The sequence below is a fragment of the Myripristis murdjan genome, chromosome 12 (assembly GCF_902150065.1).
Source record: "Myripristis murdjan chromosome 12, fMyrMur1.1, whole genome shotgun sequence".
NCBI lineage: Eukaryota > Metazoa > Chordata > Actinopteri > Holocentriformes > Holocentridae > Myripristis > Myripristis murdjan.
In genome coordinates this window covers 25,289,362-25,311,245 of record NC_043991.1, presented here as the reverse complement: position 1 = coordinate 25,311,245, position 21,884 = coordinate 25,289,362, and the positions used below count along the sequence as shown (strand labels likewise).

Sequence of the window (21,884 nt, the reverse complement as noted above, 5' to 3'; positions counted from 1 at the left end):
GTAATTAAATTACACCTAAGTAACAGTTAAGCTTAATTCAAATAAATCCAGTAACCAGAGAGAGTGATCCTGTGGTTCTGGATATGAATATGTGCTGATTTCTTGTCCCATACGTGATGTCTTTTTAAATATTTGGCATGCCGATAATGTACAATTGAGTTTGAGTTTGAGGGAGCCAGGAGAGCTAAGCTGGAGTACCTGGCAGTGTCAATTCCCAAGGCGGTCATGGTCTTGAAGCCCGTCTGCTGAGGAAGGTCTTCGACCATTTTCAGCAGCGCAGGCGTGTTGTCAAACTGGCTCAGGTTGACGCGATGAGTCACAGTCTCACCATAGGACACAATGCCCACCTGGATTGCCACACACACAAACACACACATACATATAAACACATGTGCAGGCACACAATAACATTAAACATCCATCATTTTCCTGTAAAACTCAATGCACACTCCTATTTGCTGTGCCTCTTTTTCCTCCTCTCCTCTCCCTTCCTCTCTTTTCTGTTCTTCCCCTCCCAGACAGTCTGGTGAGGATGTGGTCGGGCCCGGTGGTGTTGATATGACACAATGTTCTTTATACAGCAGGCAGAGGACTTCAGCAGCCATGGAAGATGTGACTTGCAACCACCGGGCTCCACGGTAAGAGAAGACTTTCCAGTGCTTCCCTCTGGAAAACTCCACAAGCTACAGGCCAGATCAATGTACCCATAATAAAAAACTAACCACCCATTCACAGAGCGATCCAAGACAAGTGGACAGAAATCCACGCAACGTACAACTAAGTAAAGCCAAAAAAAAGGGCTAAAATTACTTAATAGACAAAATAATTGTAATGAGCTGTACTGATTAATTTACACTGGACATCTTTCAGTTATTCTTAGTCTCGGTCTCATGTGATCTGTGGAAAAGTTTCCTCAGTGGAAGACACTGCAGTCATCCAATAAAATTTAATAATATCTATATAAAGTGAGTGGTATTGCAAACTTTTCAAGCTGGCAGCAAATAACATATGCATCAGTTCATCCACCGGTTCATGTTTGATTGTCTGCCCTGCAGTCTAAGACGCTGCATCCTCACAAGTTCCCACGAGCGCACTTCTGTGGTTGTCCAAGCATGCAAAAAAAAAAAAAAAAAAAAAAAAAAAAAAAACTACTCCCCCCAGGGATTAACAGTATCATAAAAATCCTCTGTATCCATCCAGCTGACCTGACTGAGTTTAGGTCCAATCTCGATGTTTTTGAGGAAGCGGATTAGAAACTCAACGATACTGGACCAGGGGTAGATACTGTTGGACCCATCCAGAACTATCACAATGTCCAGCTCCTTAGCACACTCTGGAAAAAAAACGATAATAATAAATTAGTAATCTCTCTTTTCTGAAATGTACTTGGCAACACATTATAATAACTATAATTAATAAATGGTAGCTTGATAGTTATTTCGATAGTTATTTTACTGTTAAAAAAACAATGAAATGATAATAATGTTTACTGATTAACAGTAATGTCATACATATACACATAAAATAAGAATCAGAATAATAACAATTTAAAACACAGAGACAGACGTGACTAATAATTAGTGAACATATTCAATCATCATTTCATTGTTTGCTAACAGAAAATAACTATTAACTGACGATAAATTTACCGTTTATTAATGCTGGTTTTTATAGAGTGTTACCATTTACTTGTGGACGACGTTTATTTATGTGAAGAATGCAGTGCACAGGTTTTTATTGCATAATGCTATAAAATATGCTATAAAATGGAAAGAGAGAGAGAGAGGGAGAGAGAAAAAAATAGACAAAAAGACAGAGAGAAATAGAAAGAGACTGTAGACTGTTTACACTCTGGTTGCTCCGAGGAAGATTCCTTGAAGGGAAACAGAGTACAGGCCCAGTAAACTGTCTCCTAACATGGGCATACAGCAAGGCAGAAGGGCTGGGCTGGGCCGGGCCGCAGCAGGATGGGGTCACACACGAATATACAGTAGGGGAGGAATGCTCTAATCTGCTGAGCAACCATGAGTTTGGGTTTTGGGTTATAAATGTGAAGGGTAGATTATAATCTCATATCCATGAAAGGCAGTTTTGCGCGGCGTGTTGTAATGTCCTGCGCAGACCTGTCCTGTTGTTTGGATTTGCTGTGTTGTCTCAGCATGTGTCACGCCGTGTACCTTGCACAGCTGGCGCTATGGAGTTGACAACCTCAAAGGAAGAGCTGACATTGGCGCAGACGCCCGAGATGTACTGCTGTTGTCCACACATGTAGCCGTACTGAGGACCGCAGGCCTGTGGGGACAGGACACACAGAAACAAACACGTGAGAGGACTTGCTTGAGAGAGAAGAGTGTAAAGCCAGTGATTGGTTAGATCTCCACCAGGATGAGGTCATGGGTGAGAGGAGGTTCGGGACTACTGAAGGCAGAAACCAAGGGGAAAGAACTACTCAAACCCAGGATTACAGAGCAACTATTAAAAACCACTATAAATCCGTTCAGACTATATTATCCTCAGAGAGAGAGAGAGAGAGAGAGAGAGAGAGAGAGAGAGAGAGAGAGAGAGAGGGAGTGTGTGTTCAAGGCACTGAGGCTTTATAATTACTAACAATAACTGGAAAATAAAATATCATCTATTAATCTTTTAGCTGAAGGCTCATTCCCTATATTTCCCTGCACTATATTCAGCCCTCATGCCTTCCTTACATTATGAGGATTGAGATTTTAAGGATTGTATAACTAAACCTATAAGTTCAATTTCAGAGCTGAGTCTTCACCACAGCGCTGGATGCAACATGCCGCACAGATTTTCAAATACACACAAACACACACACACAATTCCAATGGATAACAGCACATTTTTTAGTGTTAAGAAGTTGACATGTTGATGATGGTTGTTTATTCATTGTTAAAGGAATACTCCAACATTTTAGCCAAAATAGCCTTTTTCTGACTTACCCAGACTGAGACAAGATGTTGGATACCATTCTCACCTGTGTACATCCAGTGGTTCAGTTTTAGCTTAGCATAAAGACTTCGTCGTTAGCCTTGCTCCGTCAAAGTGAAAAAGAAATGTTACTACAACTGTGAAACTGTCTAATTTAAACGAGTCATTATGCTAAGCTAACACAAAATGCTACCCATAGAATCTGAACCGCTGGGCGCACAGAGGTGAAAATGGTATCAAGCATCTTGTCTTGGTCTGGGGAAGTCGGAGAGGAAAACATCGGACTATTCCTTTAAGACTGATATGGTTCGGTGTTTACTTAACTCTGATGGGTGTGTACTTATATAAACACTGGCACAGTGTTCATTTTACACCCACAGTCATCATGATTAATGATTTTCTTGTTAGAATCAATCAGCTGCTTCAGCCACAAGACAATTGACATCACATTTTCATACCAGGACTAATCAACAAGGATTATGTTTATATTTCTAGTACACTGATCCACTGTCTACGCGGTAAATACACGGCTTATATAGGTCACGTCTCACAAATGTCACATCAACGTACCAGGACTCTTCTGGAGTTCATAATCATAAAGCCTAATGGCCCAAACCATCTCCTATTTACCCAGTGTACTTGGATGGATTCACAGGATCCTGTTACATTCCCAGGACATGAGGTCTCACTGGGAAACAGAGCAGGTCAAGCCCACTGTTTCCATCCAGTTCAAAGGTCTAGTGCACATACAGTGGCTGCCCATAGTTTCTTGCCAGAAATATGCAAAGTTAAACATTACTTTTAATTGGTTTGGAAAGTGTAGAGTGCGTTTATGTAACATAAAGGCCATATTCCCATTCGTCCTTCTTTTTTTTTTCTTACCAGAAATCCTCCACTGGGGTTGGTCACTAATGTGGTTCCCATGGTCATGTTCTCTTTGACTTCACGTAAGTTGGGAACTGTTGTGTTTTCTAAGGAAAATATGGATGAATAAACAGACAGAGGGAGAGAGAGAGAGAGAGAGAGAGAGAGAGAGAGAGAGAGAAAGAGAGAGAGAAGTACAGAGAAAGAACAGCTGGTCAAATTCCTCTTCTCCATTTTCCCATAGGAAGTGAGACAGCCTCCCTCCTTCCGTCTGTCTATCCCAAGATGTAACGACTGCTGATGTACAGTTACATATAGGATGTTTTATACTTTTCCATATTGTCCCCGTGTGTGGCTTACAGGAATTGATAAAGGAATGCCGAGATCAAAACAAAATGTTTTTTGTTTTTTTGATTAATGTCCCACATTCCATAGTGAGACAAAAACAGATGATTACTCAAGAATTAAACACAACATATGGCTAAAATCATGGCGTGTTGATGTGTATTTGATGTGTAAACTGCGTGAACTTGGGAATGCTTGGGATCTGCTTTTTTTTTTTTTTAAGGGAAAAATGTACACAAACCTAAGAAGTGCTGGGCGTGACTCAATCACATGCCATTTCAATTTTGAATCTCTTGCTAGCGCTTTACCAATCCCCAGGACAATTTGGTGTTTAACCATTTCTGATTCTCATTAGAAGTCACATGAACATGGAATAAACATGTTGCAAAACTGCAGTTAGCAGTGTGGTGTGGTGGCGTGTAATGACGCACTTATAGTCCCATTCTTCATGTGTGTGTGAAGGCAGATCTGTATTTCCATACATCTCCCCTCCATTTCCTGCCCTCCAGTTTACTACCAAGAAAGGAGAAAACACATTGGGGTTGTTTAAGACCCCTATATCATTTGAATACACTGTTTATTTAATGTACACTAAAATGTCATCTTCTCACGCAACATAGTACATAGTTGGAAAAAAAATGTTTTCTTTTTTTTCTTTGTGCTGTTGTTTTTCATAACTATTTGACATGGATATGGATAAATATCTCATTACTCATGATGTGCCCACATGGGAATGAAAGCAGCTTTGTGGTGTTGCAGAGGAGAAGCCAGCCTTTGTCTCCAATGAACTGTGACTCCAGACAACTATCAGAACAAATCAGGCTTATCGCATGAACCCTCCACCTTTCAAACATCAGGTTAAAACGGCTCCTACCAATGGCTCCGGCTGATGGTTATCAAAATAAGCAACATTTTACTCTTTCCTCTCCTGGGTCACTGTGCTGTAGACATGAACTGCGATGCAGTTTTGGAAATTTGTGTTGTTGAAAGAGACGGCAAACGGTGTGTCGCAAGTGTGACCCCCGGCAGCGCAGCGCTGGTCAAGCATGTTGCAACTTCAGCCGCTCACACAACACACACATCTGATGAAGCTGATGATGAAGAAGGCGGCTCGCTGCCTAACAGTGGCCTAACGACAAAAGTACTTTGCTGTGGATGAATGGCCGAAGACGGATGAAGCAGGGGTGCATTTCATCAGATTTGACAACCACAGAGAAAGACATCTCTCTTGGAATCAAAGAAGGCAACATGCAAGAGAGGGAGGAGGAAGATAAAGAAAAGTTAATCTCTCAAATGCGTAATATAATCTGCTGATGCACTTTATAATATGCTAAGGATAGAAAATTGAATAAAATAAATAACATCATCATTGCAGTTTTTATCAGTGACCACTAAAAATAAAGTGATTTTAGGCGAAATAGTTCAAAGCAAAAGGCTTTACTATGACTGACGGTGACACTGTGTCATCTGCTAAGGTTAAAGGTCAGACAGATGAACTATTATAATAAATAGGCCTACTTTTACAAGGAACCAACAAACTAAAAGGGATTTAGATTTGAATGGCTAATGATTTAAACAGGATTACTGGTAAATGATTTACTGCTACCTGGTTTGTCTGCTAAGCATATACACTGAACCGTGGGCAAGTGGTAAGCAATATTTTGTCAAATATCGCTGACACATACTTCCTGTTCCTGCACATAACTGATGTAAAATAATTACTAAAAACTGTGTGGCTCAAACAGGTTCACTGATGAAGGTAGTATTTGGTTGTTTCTAGACTTTAAAAGCAGTTGTAAAAGTATACTTACTGCTTAAATGTTTTACCAGTACTCTGACAACTGTCATTTTAAGAGAGGACCTGCTGTTTACTGTGGCGACGTTAATCTGTGGTTTTATTTAGGCTTGTGGAAGTGCAGTTAGGGTGGTATGTAGGAAAGGCTATAGGACAGGAAGTAGTTAGCCACTGGACAAATACCTCTCCTATCAGTCTCAGGATTAGAGCAGCTTGTGCTGTCAGGCCGGCATGTGTGTCCTCAGAGTGAGGCTGATGTGCTGAGTCTGTGCTGGCTGGCCGCATGACAGTGTGTCATACAGGACTAGAGATGAAGAAACAGTGGTAACACTTTACAATAAGAGTACAACAATTAACATTAGTTAATGCTGTAATAAACATTAAGTAACAGGTAATAAACATTAAGTAACAGTTAACTAACCGTTAACTAATGTGTCTAAGAATCTTGTACTAATGCTGTTCATGCTAAGGTATTAATTTATATGTTATTTAAGAGTTATTGTAGATATTATTAACATTAGTAAATGCCATCATAATCATTAACTAACAGTTAATTAACCATTATGACATTAACTAACGCTAACTAATGTTAATTGTTGTACTGTTATTGTAAAGTGTTACCATTACGGCTTCACAGTAGGTTTGACATTATTGGAACATGGCAGCAATTAAAGCTGAAATCCAGCTTTAAGTGTAATTTTGTGTGATTTTAAGTGTGATCCAATTTTGTGAATCCTGATGGCAAACTATACAAAAAAATAGAATTAAATTATTTCAGTGTAAGCTCTCTGAGTAGGATAGAGTACTAACTACTGAGGCTGTCAAGAAAAAGAACATGAGTGTACAGCACAGGCCCCGCGTAGGTAGAAATGTATTACATGTATTATGGTAACTGTTAATCTTTGAGATGAGGCTTAGTGTGCAGACAGTAGAGTATTTCTAAAAGTGACAAACACCAACAGCCACTCAGCAGTGTCCTGACCTCGAGCTGTCTCATGTTTATCTGTTTAATTGGAATATAATTAAGACCGGATGAAACATTAAAACCTTGTTTATTTACTGTCTTCCTGCTCTAATGGGACTCACTTCCCCCCCAGCAAGAGCCAGTTAGAATTTAGAGTCAAACACACAGTTACAACAATTACACACATTTGTGTGAATGCACATAAAGACTTGAGTGTCGTGCACATATTCATGTATGTGTACTACCATGCACTTCCATGGATTCATGTACATTCAGGCATGTCTGTATGTAGACAAACAGAGATCTTACTAGGCAGCTCCAGTTTGACACATGTGTTGTCCCCGGTGCCCACGGGGCACTTGTAGACGTCTCCTGTCCTTTTAGCTGGTTGGCCCGACAGTGGTGAACCAATCAGAACCCTGGAAAAATAAAAAACAGATGGTACTGGTTAGTTTTGAATCATGCCAAGAACCACACTACAAAATAAAATGAAGAAATGGAGATTGGTGGGTTAAAAGCAGTATCACACTGCTTTCTGACTTTCTGTTGCATAACTGTACTTATCATGGTTTGAGTAAAAACAAGGAGAAAATGTTGGCACTGGCTTATAAATCTGTGGCAAACATGAATATACCACCCTGACGCTTAAGTAGGTACATAAAATTTAAATCACAATAAAATAAATAGTGGCCATTATGCTTAATTATCTTTGTCATTTTTTGGTGAATGTTATTGTCAGGACTGATATGGGTCTGTGCACACACACACACACACACACACATATACATGCATTAATGCATGCTTGTGCATTATTTATGTGTTTGTGTGTGTATATGATGTGTGTTTGCTTGTATGCGTACACGTCCATGCCCATGTGTGCTGTTTCGTAACATTGTGTCTCTCCATCAGTAAACTGATGCTAAAACGAGTCAGTCATCTGCCGTCCTCTAAACACTCAGGCTTATTAACATTCCTCAACTCTAATGGGCCCTGGTCATCTGAAGCCAGGACACGGGGTGGAACACAACACACACTCTCAGCCCGGCGCTATGACGACTGCCTGTGAGAAACCTGACAAGGTTTATTTACTTCTGACACACATGCTCGACAAATTTAATTTAATTCAATGACAACATGTTCTTGTAAGTAAGCAATGCACCATTTATAACCGACTGACTAAATGTTTATGATTGATAAATTTCCCTAAAGCGTTACCGTCTGGTCTCTCAGCTCCGTCGGCTTATTGTGTTCGCTGCTTGCGTCAGTGACTTGACTCAACAGCAGTAGAGCACTTTACAGAGATCTATTACCACTACAGATCTTGTGGAAAGAGACAGGGGCTCCAGCAAATCAAAGTTACTAGAAACCCAGAGGCCAAGTCATCAACTACAACCTGTGGGGCGGGGGAGGGCTCCCTGAAGCATCTCTGTTACATGTAATACCTCTTGGCTGTACAGTTTATCTACCTTTCAACACCGGTGAGTTACACCTAGAGGGTCAGTGTGTGGAGCAGACATCTGTGAGTAATCAGTCGCCTCCCGGGTTACAGCAACCTGCACATCGCATCGCCTCACGATCTCTATCTTTCTTTCCCTTCATTTCTTCCCCACATGGAAGCACCCAGGTCTACATAGCGTCTCTGATTTCACCGTTTTGCCTCTTTTTTTTCCCCTCTGTGAGTTTATCTCTTTTCTTCCTTTCATCTGTCTTTCGTTTACCCCACATCTCTGATGCACTCACTCTTGTCTCTGCTTGCCGCTGCCCACAACATGTTTCTGGTGTTTATCCTCTTATCACAGCATCAGTGAATCGGTTCCATATTGCTCAGACCTCTTTTTTTTTTTTTTTATCAGCATTATACCTTTTCTCAGAAGGGCGTATGTTTTCAGTTAGGGGAAGTTTTGTCACCGCCGGCGCCACTGATTAACAGTGAGTCAATTACTGTAACTGATTTCATATGAGCTTAATAAGACTGTGACCGCAGAATCGGGTGGGTTAGAGCCATCTGGGAAAGAATCACCTATGGTGTCACAACAGGTTAGGGAGCCGCAAATGGATAAATACAGTTTAGAATAACGGATGGAGAGAGATACAGAGAGAGAGAGAGAGACAGGGAGAAAGGCAGAGAGACCTCCAAACCACATGCTAGCAGAATTTAACAAGGTTTTAAAAATGTGTTTCCCGAGCAGTTAAGCATGAAGCCACGGATGCTTAGTTTCAGTGTCTTTACAAGCTGAGTGGGTGGATACTCTGGTGGGCAGTTTACACTTAACAGCAATAGCAGTAAAGGCGAGGATTCTCATTACCGCTGCAGATGGCGTGTTCCCCATCACTTATTTATTTATTTATTTATTTTTTTACAGGAGAATTGAGTTTTTGCTGTTATTGAGTTGTATCAAGTTAAATTGAATTTTTGTCCTGTTGGAATAAACAGGAACCTTCATTTCCAGGCCCCTTTTAACAGGAGCGCAGAAAACTTCGTAGGATATAACAGTTGTGCCCTGTAAACAGACTGGCCACTGACAATGTGCTACTGGTGAACTGTGATAGTGCCTTTTGGGGATTTTTTTTGCCAAAGGCTGATAAGTACAATTCAAACAAGAGGGCTACAACAACAGAGAAAACTCACAAACAAGAGCCAGCATTGCAAAACTTCCTTTCGAAAGACAATGGGGGAAAGACGTAGATCGTGTCAGATGTTTAAGCAGAGCATGTGTGAAATGATGTAATGTAGGCTAAGTGTGAACTTACATGTGAAACTTTTTTTTTTTTTTTTTCTAGTGCAATTTGGTTTCGTGCAACTGCAACTGAGTTGTTTTGGAGCTCCAACGATGAAAATCATGAACTGAGATTGCATCACCATTTGGCGTGATCCATATGGGTTTGCTGATATAGCAACAGTAAAAAATTTTATATACAGCATGCAGCTAATTGCATGGAAGCTGCACTGTGTAACGTCGGCCTGAACACAAATCCAAACTCAGCGGTTGCATGTGCAGATTATGGAGAGTGGACTTTCAAAAAACGTTGGCACAACCTTCCTGGCTGCACAGAGAGGGAATACTCTGTAATGTGTGCCATTCATTCAAAGCAAAAATGAGGTTTTCCCTTTTGTCTAGCACATGTGAGATAAAAAGGAAATGATGTGTGTTTTGGGTTGTACAAACTGTTAATGCCAACCTGCTGTCTGTTTTTACAAAATGCAGACATCATGACGCTCACCATTTGCCCTCGTTGTTCTCAAACTGCTGGACGGAGTAGCCAAACATGTCCTCCAGCGGGCCGTTGAACGACAATCCGTTCTTCTGGTCCACATTAAAGGACAGCAGACATGGCAGCAGCACTGCAGGGACAGAGGGAGAGGAAGGGATTTGATCAATTTACAGAGATTACTGTTTGCTAAACACAACTCAGCCAAGGACTCCACCGCATATTGGGCAATTCATTCTACTACTCCCCTGTGCGAGTTTGGATTTCAATACTCTAAATCACAAATAAATATGAAATGAAATGCGACACTTGTGTATGAATTTTCTCAAATAATGTCGGTAATGTTAGCACAGAGGTTGGCCAACATTTTTAATAAATATTTACAACGTTATTTTAGGATGCATAATCAAATCTAATAATCTAAATCTAACATAAACGTTTTTCTTTATTTCATATGACACAGGATTTCCAAATACTAAGCAATTGTAGGTAAACAAAGGACTGAGATGGAGGACGAAACGTGGGAATCACACCCACTTGGTATACATCCACACTCGCACACACACACACATACACACATATACACAGTCTTTTTGGAAGACACTGGAGGAATTTCAAACATCACTGTGAAGGACTCTGGCCAGTGAGGAGTCTGACCTGCCGGACAATGACTTCTTCTCTGCACCCTGCGCAGTCTGCCTCCGTCGGTCACAGAGCTGAGTATATCACAGAGGCTCTATATATATCCATCTATGTCTCATTGTGCCTGCACGACAATGGAACCCTTTATATGCACCGTGCCATGAAATTCCTCCAGAACAATTTATTCAGTTCTGGGACTTGTGAGGGAGCGGCGAGGGCTAGCAGACCACTGGGACTCAAACGTTTAGCCTGAAAGGAGAAAAAAAAAAAAAAAAAAAAAAAAAAAACGGAGACATGCACACACAGGCCACATCACGGAAACATGAATAAGTGACTGCTGTTTGTCCTTTGATGATGATGTTTTGTAGCTGATGCCGCCTACCCAAATAAAACAGAAGACTATCAGGCTGGACTGTTATAACAGAGCAGTGACTGTATCTGCAGGCTTTGAGAAACTTGTGGTCTCTTTTGCATAGCGTGTGTGTGTGAACTTGTGTGCACTTATTGTCCAGGATGTCTCTGATGAGCAAATAACAAGCATTTCAGGCAGCCCACTGTGTCCAATGTATTTCTTTATTGAGACAGGATTATATATATATTTTAAAATATCAAAGCATGCTTGTGTCAGTCATCGCCCGTTCATGTTTGGAAATCGATTCCTCAGATTTCTCATAAGACGGCCTTCCTTACATTCCACAGCTGGAGAGAGACAGAGAGATGAGGTAGTGCACGCTAGACCCGCCGCCTTGTGCTGTAAGCCATACAGGAACGTCCTCCGTCTTTTGGCGAACACTTACACCGTTCTCATTTCGCTGCCCTCCCTCCCTCCTAAATCCACTCCCCTCAATTCAAACCCATTAAATTATGTAACCGGCTATTTTTGTGCACCGGGCTAACATCTGCCCTGGAAAACCAATAAGCTCGCTTGTCCGTTTATGAATGGAATTGGCCCCATGAACCTCTGAGGCATTGGCATATGAAGCTGTCAGTCACTGGCCTGAGGGGTCATTCAGTGCTGTGGGACTCTGCAGATTTGGGGCTGAGCTCATTTCGTGAATAACGTTTAGAGGCTTAAATGAAGCCAGGCTGTTGCAGCGGAGCTCCGCACACAGATTGATGAGATGTTATTTTAACTAACAAGGGCTGGAAATGAGAAAAACTGAGCAAATGCTTATATATATATATTATAGGACAAGGCAGGCAGTTTTGTTTCAGGGTGCACACCAGGAAATACAAAAATAGATAGAAATAGAAAAATTGGGAGTCACCGTTATGCATAAAATCTTTGTCATTGCTTGTGCATCATGTACCAACTCTGTTTGGTGGAGCACCATGGGTTTATGATTGATTCTACCGGCCACGCTAAGCCATAATAAAAGCCTGCTGCCCCTCTTTGCCGCAGTTAGCACAACGATAATAACTCCATATAAGAATTTAATCATTCTGAGACGTCAAACCGCACAGCAGCTCAGATCTGTCGGGCGCAGCCACAATAAAAAAAAAAAGAGCAGCACCTGTTGGCCTGGGAGACGTCAAACCAACTATAAAACCGACCCCAAGTCAGCACCTGTAGGCTTCAAAGCCCCGTTGAGCCACAATAAAAACACAGCCCAACCAGCATCTGCTCCTCTGTAAAACATCGAACCGACTTTAAGGCTTAACCCAATTCGGCACCTGTAGGCAACAAGTCATTAAATATCCCCTAAACTCAAGCTCGATCAGCTGTGGTCAGTGCCACATGAAGTCACTTGTGAAAATGATCCAAGACAGACAGTTGCAACAAATCGGCTTAATTACAGTTTGCAAACTGTAGCCGCTTGTAAACTGGATATCGTAAATCGGAAATTATAACGAATGAATGAATAATTCTGTAACCGCACTGTCTGTGTCCACACAGGACATTTTCGCTTCCGTTCTCATCTTTCTATTCCCTTTCTCTACTCCTCCTCTTACTGCACATCTTTCTTTCTTTCTTTCTTTCTCATTTTACTTCCATGTAATTTCTTCATCCACTTGTCTGATGAATCATTGCTTTATTCCTGGGAAATGTTTGTGAGTGTGCAGGTTCACACGTCTGTCTCCTCCTCCATATGTGAGTTTCAGATGCAGTAGTGGGTGGGTGCGTGAGAGGTAGGAGTCCTAAATATGTGATTTAATGATTTAATATGCTTTGCTAAGGACCTCAGCTAACATGAGGCCTGATTCCCCCGGGTTTCCGCGGTAATGACTGAAGGCAGAGGAGGAGACAGGCGGACAGACAGGGGCTGTGCGCTGAGCTGATTAAGAAATATCTCCCTCGGCCCTCCTTGCAATTCAATCTGCTTCCTTCCCTCCACCCATTCGTTAATTCATTCCTCCGTCCCTCTGTCCCTCCATCGCATCATCCATCTCCTCCGCCATTCCTCCGTCCATTCATCTCTCTGTCCCTGCGTTGCTCCTGCGGCCCGCTCCACCGTCCCTGGGCTCCACTTCTCCTGCGTCCCCTCACTCATTGACTGAGGATGTCAGGTCCACTGAGCGGAGGTATCAAATTCCACTATCAGTAAGTTCCAGATGTATTCTCTGGAGCGCTGCTTTTTATTGGCCCAGAAAATGTGCATGCTTATACTTACAGTGTGAGACCCACGCACTGACATCATCCCCCCCGACGGCTGTCAAAGCTTTCATCCCCCCCAAATCCTCACTGTATGAAACAGGGAGGGTCGACACTCTCCTAATCACATCCCTCCAACAAACACACGTATATGTGCACACACACACACGGGTGCACACAAACACACACAATGCCTGCCAAATGTGCTGATCTGAACAGTTTTGAAACCACAGTACAGCTGCGACGAGGGGGCTTCTGGGATAGATCAAACACCTCTGGAGATCCTAAAAATACACACACCCTTGGGGTCAAAACGTGACCTTCCTCCCAAACCAGTAAGTAACAAGAGCAAATAATGGGGCGAGAAAAACCAATATAATCATAAGCTTGTGAGTAAACTCTACATTTCATCGTGAGTGACTCTGTGCGTTGGTGACCAGCTCTTATAATATCACTATAGGTTTATTTTGCAAAGTCAGTCACAACAAATAGAAACCCTCCCTCCTTCAATAACATACCGAGTTGCAGCAGTGGGATTACCATCTGTGGGGGGGGGGCAAGCAAGGACAAAAAAATATAAATTAAAAATGAAAAACAGAGCTGGTGTCACGGGTGAAAATCCAATGAACAGAAAATAACAGGTGCGTAAATTGTCCATACTTTTCCAACACAAACAGAGGGCAATTTGATGAGCGTATGTTACAACACTGACTCATGTTCTTAACACTTCAAAAACATGCTTCTCATCATAAACCACACATTAGGGTAATATCATATTGCACTCTCCTTTTTATGACAACTATAATGGTGCAGGGTATTATTGTACATGATTTATTTGATTGCCCAATACATGGATCTGCACTATCAATTTAGGAATAAAGGGTGCAGCATTTCAAGGAGACTGGTCACCGTTTTGGTGGACTGAAGTAATTACTTTAGAGCAAAAAGTAAAAAAAAAAAACAGCTTTGTGCTAAGTGCAAGCTCATGACCTGTTTTGGCTGAAGCTAGCTAGTATCAAACCAAAACACTGGTCCGCTGGTAAAGATGGCACCACAGAAAACAGAGAAACAGAGAAAATGTTATCCTCAAATAAAGCAGACATAAAATCAAACAAACAGGCACTATTCTCTTTGGGAAGTTTCCTCGATGTTCATTAAATGTCAGGTCTTTCTCACATCCAGAGACCGAAAGCTCCCAAGGCAATATGGACTTTGTCTTTTCCACTGGCACAATTTCTCTTCTGTTTCTCTGTTTCTGTCGGCGTCTGCTCCAGACATTACCCGAATCGCTTCACTTCTCAAAGCTTTGTCCAAAAGCGGATACTCCTCACAGCAATACAATCATGTTCTTGTCTCTGGACAGACATAACCCTGTAAGATATCATGTTACAGTGCTGGACAGAATTATCTTTTGAATTTTTTTAATTACCGCATAGAACTAAATGTTTGAGGATTTGATTTTACAAGCTACAGTCAGACAAGATTGTGAAACAACACCAAAGTCCAACACTTTAGTCCAAGGCAACATCTCAAAATCTATTAGGTGGAAATGAATTGAAATGTGGTGAGCACATTCTAAGATTTTTGGTGAACCCATGACCGTTGGTGACCTTCCTCTTGCGGGACCCTCAGGACAAATCTCAACTTTGCCCACAAGATATAAGGAAATGTAATTAGAGCGAGGTTATGATATGGCTATGAAAAGTATTCATACTCCCCAAAGGACAATTGTTTGTGATAACAGTGACCTGATGACCTTCCCTCTACTGCCAGCATTTGACTTGTCAACAACATACAGTATCTCGGACAGATTGCCAAGTAATTTGCTGAGTGTATTAATGCTTCCAAGTATTCATGCTTCCCTCAATCTGGGAGGAGCTCAGAGTAGTAGTAGCCGCTGCCCCTCCACATTGAAAGGAGTCAGCTGAGGTGGTTTGGGCACCTAGTCAGGATGAATCCTAGAGGTGTCCTGGGTATGACCACCTGGGAAGAGACCCCAGGACAAACCCTGGACACATATGTCCGGGAGCACCTTGGGATCCCCCAGGAGCAGCTGGTGGATGTGGCCTGGGAAAAGACCATCTGGGCTGACCTCCTCAGCCTGCTGCTGCCGCGACCCGGTTCAGATAAGAGGCAGAAAATGAAGATGAAGATGAAGATGAATTCTTTAGTGTGAAAGGAACAGTGATTGGAATCTGAGCTGTTAACCTTCAATAGCCAGCGAGAGCAAGTAGACCAGATAAAAACCAGGAGGTCCCACGAACCACACAGGACCTATGTCCAAGGTGGACAGTAGACAAGGAAGACAGGCTTGTGGACTTGTCGCCTCATGAAAGCCGTACCACAACAGAACAGACAAGGAAGAGCTGGCCAGAAATTTAGCTTTGAATGTAACGGGTGAGTTAAAGTTCTGCTTAGCACAACTAGGGCTACATTATGGGTAGCAGAGATGAAGTAAAGAAATGTTTTTGGAAAGCCTGTATCAGAAAATATTGTACAATATGAAGGTACACCACGTGAAGTTATACGTGAGATCCCAAGTCCGTGGATTCTGAAATCATAAACACCAAGCGTGTGGTCCTCCGTCTTGACTGAATCATCTGGTGTGTGCATTCTTATGATTTAAGTGTTAACAATTCACTAAATCTGTCATTATATCTGTGGTATCCCCGTTTTTTAAAATTGGCTAACATTACAAAATGCTCTAGTATGCACCAACCTCAAGGTAGTTCACACATGTTCCTCAGTACAGGAACTTATTTCCCAGGGGGCGTTTGTCTGGGAGAAGAGCACCATCAGTGGCTCGCATGGTGGCCTCTTGTTAGAGGTTAAAGTGAAGAAGGTGCCCCAGGCAGACGCCACAGTTCTACTGCTCCCTGTATGATGCCAGTTTGATGGATGGGCCTGGCCCACCGCTGGCCTGGGAGAGAGATGAGGGGGGGTGGAGGGCTGAGTAGGGGTCTGCTGAGGCCTGGTGCACAGATGCAGCACTGCTTTGCTAAAAACACTGAGTACCAGCTGAGTGCTGATAGCCTTGGATATGTGTGTGTGTATGTGTGTGTGTGTGTGTGTGTGTCTGCATTTGCCATGTGTTGTTTCTTCTGGCAAGACTGGCTGGAGTCTGGTGCACTAGCAAAAGACAAGGAAATGGCCCTAGACAGGCCTCAATCCTGTTTTACAAACATTTCCCATAAAAAGTAGATTGGTGGAAGTGCATGAAAATACAAGCACAATCCTCCAGCAACACATTATGAAGACATGCAGCCATTTGCTTCATTAAGGAGTCACTGGGAATACGTCAAGCCTGAGAAATGAGAAAAGAGCAAAATTAGCTGCAAAAAGCAGTAAGAGGTCATCTGAGTCCAGCATAACCTCTTCCTCTTATATCTGTGCAGCAGACGGTCCTCATGTGAATGATTTCCTGCCCTCGCCTTAGCCTCTCCTGCCAGCTATTCACTCTTCTAGTTGTTGTACTAAACCGGAGATAATGTAATCCACTCCCATCACAAATTCTCCTAAATGAACCTCCCCTCTCGCTCGCTATCATCTCCGCAGCAGCTTTCCTCTCCCAACAGCCTCCCCTACGCTTCACCCTTTGCCTCCTTGTCTGCCCTCCCTCCTCCCTCTTGGCCCCTGATGCCTCACAACAACTGTGCCGTGCCAGAGGTCACATGACCGAAAAATACCTCAGTACACAGTAACTGTCCGTAGACATGGCACAGTTTATATAAGTGGAGAGATATCCATCAAAACTAGACTGAGGCAACATTCCTGGGTTCAGATTCTATTCTTTGTCTATTTGTCCTTCCAGAAAGGCTTTAAAATATTGATAACATTTCTGATTAACTGATTAAATCAGATGTGTGCTCTTTACATACCTCACAATTGAATATTTTGTGAGGCATTGTTTTTCAATAATTCAAGTATACAAATACAGAAAGCTTTTTTTTTTTTTTTTTTTTTTTTTTTTAGAAAAACTTGAATCATTTCAGAAGAGGTTACATGGTGGAACTGTAACCGCTGAACACATTTATCCTTCCGTCTTTGTAGTGATCCTCACACCACTGAAGGTATGAAAGTCCTGCACAATTTAACTTCCCCTAAAACAACTCTCTCTCTTCTTTTTGTAATTCCAAGATGTATATTTCAAATACACATGATACACTGTGTAAATTTAGGTTTATTTTTTCAGTTTGACAGAGCCAGGATAACGATTCCCATAGACTTCAAGTCTTTATGCTAAGCTAACATGAAATGCTACCCACTGGAACAGAACCACTGGATGCACAGAGGTGAAAATGGTATTGAACATCTTTTCTCAGTCTGGGTAAGTCGGAAAAAGACTACTTTTCCCAAAATGTTGGAGTATTCCTTTAACAAAGGTTAATGTCAAAAATAGATAATTGCATGGATAAATCATTTTTATTTCCATTTGAGACACCAACAAGAGTCAAAGTTCCTCTCTCTCAATATGGCAACAATTACACTGTTGCTCCACAGGGTTCAGAGGATGCTCCTCAGAATGTTGACAGTCTGAAGAAAGGTGGTGACAAGCAGTGGAGTGTGAAACACATGCAGACTCCACTCAGTGTTAGTACATGTTGAGTGCACTAACTGGATGTGTGTGCATGTGTGTGTGTGTGTGCGTGCATGCGTGTGTGTCTGTCTGTGTGCCCTGACCATTGGGACTGAAGTCAGGAGGTCACAGGGTCTTGATCGAGGAGGTTATGACCTCAGCGGACACAACATGTCATGCGACACCTACATCACTCACTTGTTTTTTAAAGACACTTTCATGTAAGACTTGGGTTTCTTTGCAAAGTTGGTTTTGTTGGGGACCTTTGGGGACTATTACTGCACATATTTCTCTACAACGTGTGTTTCTGTGTTTGTTTTTGGGCCTAAAAGCTACTTCCAGGAAGTCTGAGTTTTCAAACAATCCATGGGAGTGCTCAGTACTGCTCAACAGCACAGAGTCAGCCTCTGACACGGCCTGTGATAGATGTCCTGCATCACAACCTCACCGGAAAAATGCGCACCAACATCGTTTGCATATACCCAGGTTTCATTTTCAGTAACCTTCTTGAAAAACAGAGGTGCCCTGCATGATGGGACACAGACGTGAAAGTCTGAAAGAAGCATCACCCATGAAGTTTCTATTTTCTTCTCTGTTCCTCCTTTGAAGCCATGGCAGAGAAACAAAGAGCAAGATGATTCACTGCTGCAGCAGACAAAGTGTTGCCATGGTGCGTGTTCAAAACAGACAGTCATCTTTCTCTTCGTTTGGAGTGTAGGCAATATAGGCAGCTTTTAGTTGGTTTTATGTCTGAGATTTTGGAACTGTAAAATAAAACAGTAGCAACATTAAAACTTGCCAATATCTACCTTGCCTGGACCTTCTCTGAAGAAACATTACGCTAAAGTTTTTTGGCTTGCAGCTACTTCACGGGTTCAGCGACTTCAGCTTTAACTTTTTTATTAAATTAGAATGACTTAATTCTCCATGTTGCCATACTCATTTAGAGTCTGGGCTGTATGGTTTTTCACTTAAATCACACTGAACTATTTTTTCAAACACATCAAAGCAAATGGAGAGTGGCAGCAAAGTGGGCAGGAAGTGTCTGTTTGCAAAATGCACCGTGCATATAGGCTAAAGAGAACAGTGCCGTTTCCTTAAAATAGCACCCATAATGTCCACTGCTTTTACTGTAAAATGACTAATCACAGTAAAGAAGATGCATTGCTTCATGGCACAAAGCCAGCTGAGAGTTTACAGCAACAACAATCAGAATATAAATGGGTAAAAAATCTGGCAGAAATACTGGTGAGACTTGTTGCTCTAATCATAAAAAGTCTTTAAGAAATATGCTGTTACCCATTGTTTGCTGGTAGTGGCAGTTTGCACAGCGAGCCTATTTGTCATAGAAGCGATGTGCACACTGTGCAAGTCTGCTTTTGCATCAGCAGAAATGATGTCTGAGAAAAATGCAGAATAGAAGGAGCAGGGCTCAGACTACATAGTGACTAATGAACTGACGTGACCTCTGCTAGATTTTTACATGGTTATTTGCACTGATTTCATTTATTTCTTTATTAGTGTCTCTGGAGCTTTTGAATCAAGTTGCTTCCACATACTAAAGACTCCATTCAAACTAAAAATGTATTTACAGATGCTTAAGGAGATGTACATATGTGCTCAACTTTTTGATTTGTTTTTTTTATAGTTTTAAAAGGCCCATAAACAGCGCTTTTCAAACACTTTTATGTTCTAGACCTCCAAGTTGACTTGCATTTAGCTGGTAACACCCGTTTGAGGTGACTTTGCCCTGTGGACCCTGAAATGAAAAGATACTGTGGTAACATAAAAGATGTTACACTAATGACTCCTAGTCTTTTTTTCACTCAAGACAATTTCTGGTGAATTAAATTACAGTAAAACTGAAGTATTGCTCATTTTGCTGAGGACCACCTGGAAGCCCCTCAAGGACTGCTATGGGCCCCCAATCCAGTTTTGAAAACCACTGAGCAAGCCCACTTTTTTCCCTCAGGAAACCATTTTGTTTCGTGATTAGGGGTTCCAAGCCCACAGGGTTGAAACTGTATTGTTTTTGCTTTGGTTAACCCTAACCCTATCAATCATGTCAGAAGGAAAACTTCAGAACTGAGTAACTGCAGCTTGTCTCGAACAGTTTCCCTGCTGAGGTGCAGAGCGCTCACTTAAAGCATCGCATCTCTGTCTTATCAGCACCCGAATAAGAATCAACATGTTGAGGCCGAAAGGTTGATGACATTGGAATTCACAAGTGACTTGACTGCCCTCCAGAACCGATTTTGGCCACCGTCATTCATTTACCTTGGTGCACTTTATTGGTTTTAGATATCTTACTAAAGGAAGCGCACTTTCCTCTGAGTTATCTAAAACACAACCACTCATAATCCAAATAAGTGCCTTACTGCAGGATTTATCTATCATTTGTATGCTTACAGAGATTTCTGAAGAGAACCAGAGATTCGTTCTCATCTTAATTCGGTTTATTGAAAGAAGCATGCTTATCAGAAATAATGAATAAAGATGAAAAACAGTCCAAGGCTACATCTGGATCCGCAGCGGAAAAGGCACTGTGTAAGATCAGCTCTGCCAAAAACATGTGCATCCATGGTCATAAAAGTTTTCTTACAGATAAGAGCATTTGTAAAAACACAGGCAGCAGGATATTTAAAAGGCTGTTGGTTAGAATGATGTGAATGAGCAAGGATTTTACTCACCCTAGACCTAACACTCTCACTCCAATAGGGGTATTAACTGATTGGATTAAATGTACACTAATGGAGATTTCCTGTAACTGATCTTTGCAGGGGACAGCTAGTGTTAAATGAAAGTCATAATAATGTCATAATACATTTATTTATGGCAAGGAAAGACAATAGTCTCATGAGGCCAAAAGGCAGAGGCAGATACAAAACAGTGAACAATACAATACACAGTGACCTGCATGTCATGTGGAAACGGACACAGGGTCTAAAAACGGATGCAGAAAAGCACCTTCTAATATCAATGCCACTCGCTCTACCTGCTCCATCGACGTTGCATTCTGGGAGATGAATTGGTGGTGAATTGCATGAATGATTGAACCACTGATGGTGCAGACAGTGGCTTGGCAAAATCCTCTGGTTCCAGCATCCGTGGCTGTTAACTGCATCGACTCAACTGTCTTCTGGGTGATAAAAGCAACACTCACTCTAAACAGCTGGGCTTCCACACGCAGTAAATGACAGAGATGTTCTATTTGGCAAAATGACAGATATTAGTGGTAGCTTGTCACTCAGCAAGTATGACCCTGACTGTATTCTTCAGTTCCCCCTTAAAATCCAAGGACTCACCACTGCCAGATGGTGGCGCTGAGTTTTTCAGAAGTCGCAAGTACACTACCATTGGCAGGGCTGTGGTGATTGTTAATGAGGTGAGAATAGCACAGATTACTGAGGAGGAAATGGGTATAATCTCCTTAACATTTCAGTGGCTGTTTGGCTGTTCACCCCCCACCCGCCCCATGCAGAGCTGTATAACCGTGTATACCCTCCACAACTCCACTGATCACTGAATATGTTGATATTTATACTAATTTCATTGTAATGACCTCATTAACGCAACACTCTGATGCAAGAGGCTGTCATGTAAACACACTTATCTTATTATCTTAATTGGGGGAATAATCACAGTGGGCATAACCCCCTTAGAACAGCCAGACTTACTAAAGCTTTAGATTTCGCTGGGTGATATGAATGCCTAAGTCAGATTTAGTTTCACTTTTTCAAACTGAGCATGTCAAGTCACCAGATATTTGGCAAACATGCTGAAAGACCATTTACTTTAGCTCTTATTTTTAACCTTAGTAAATGAGAGATATTTTTACTAATATATGGTCGTTTATATGGCTAGGTTTGAAGGTGAAAGGCACTCATTTTTTATTAGAACAAGCCCAAAATCTATTTCTCCTGTTGTTATACATATAAATTATATATTT

The 21,884-nt window shown here is 41.7% G+C and overlaps 1 protein-coding gene across 1 annotated transcript in view; it reads right to left on the bottom strand.

Moving 5' to 3' along the window:
* The window catches only part of itga1 (integrin, alpha 1), a 44,578-nt gene that overhangs the window by 16,035 nt on the left and 6,659 nt on the right, over positions 1–21,884 (bottom strand). Inside the window, exons 2-7 of the mRNA XM_030065892.1 lie at positions 10,137–10,257; positions 7,224–7,333; positions 3,829–3,917; positions 2,178–2,292; positions 1,206–1,333; positions 199–347 (exon numbers count right to left, since the gene is read on the bottom strand). Coding sequence (XP_029921752.1) covers positions 199–347; positions 1,206–1,333; positions 2,178–2,292; positions 3,829–3,917; positions 7,224–7,333; positions 10,137–10,257 — 712 coding nt within the window. The remainder of the gene's footprint in view (positions 1–198; positions 348–1,205; positions 1,334–2,177; positions 2,293–3,828; positions 3,918–7,223; positions 7,334–10,136; positions 10,258–21,884) is intronic.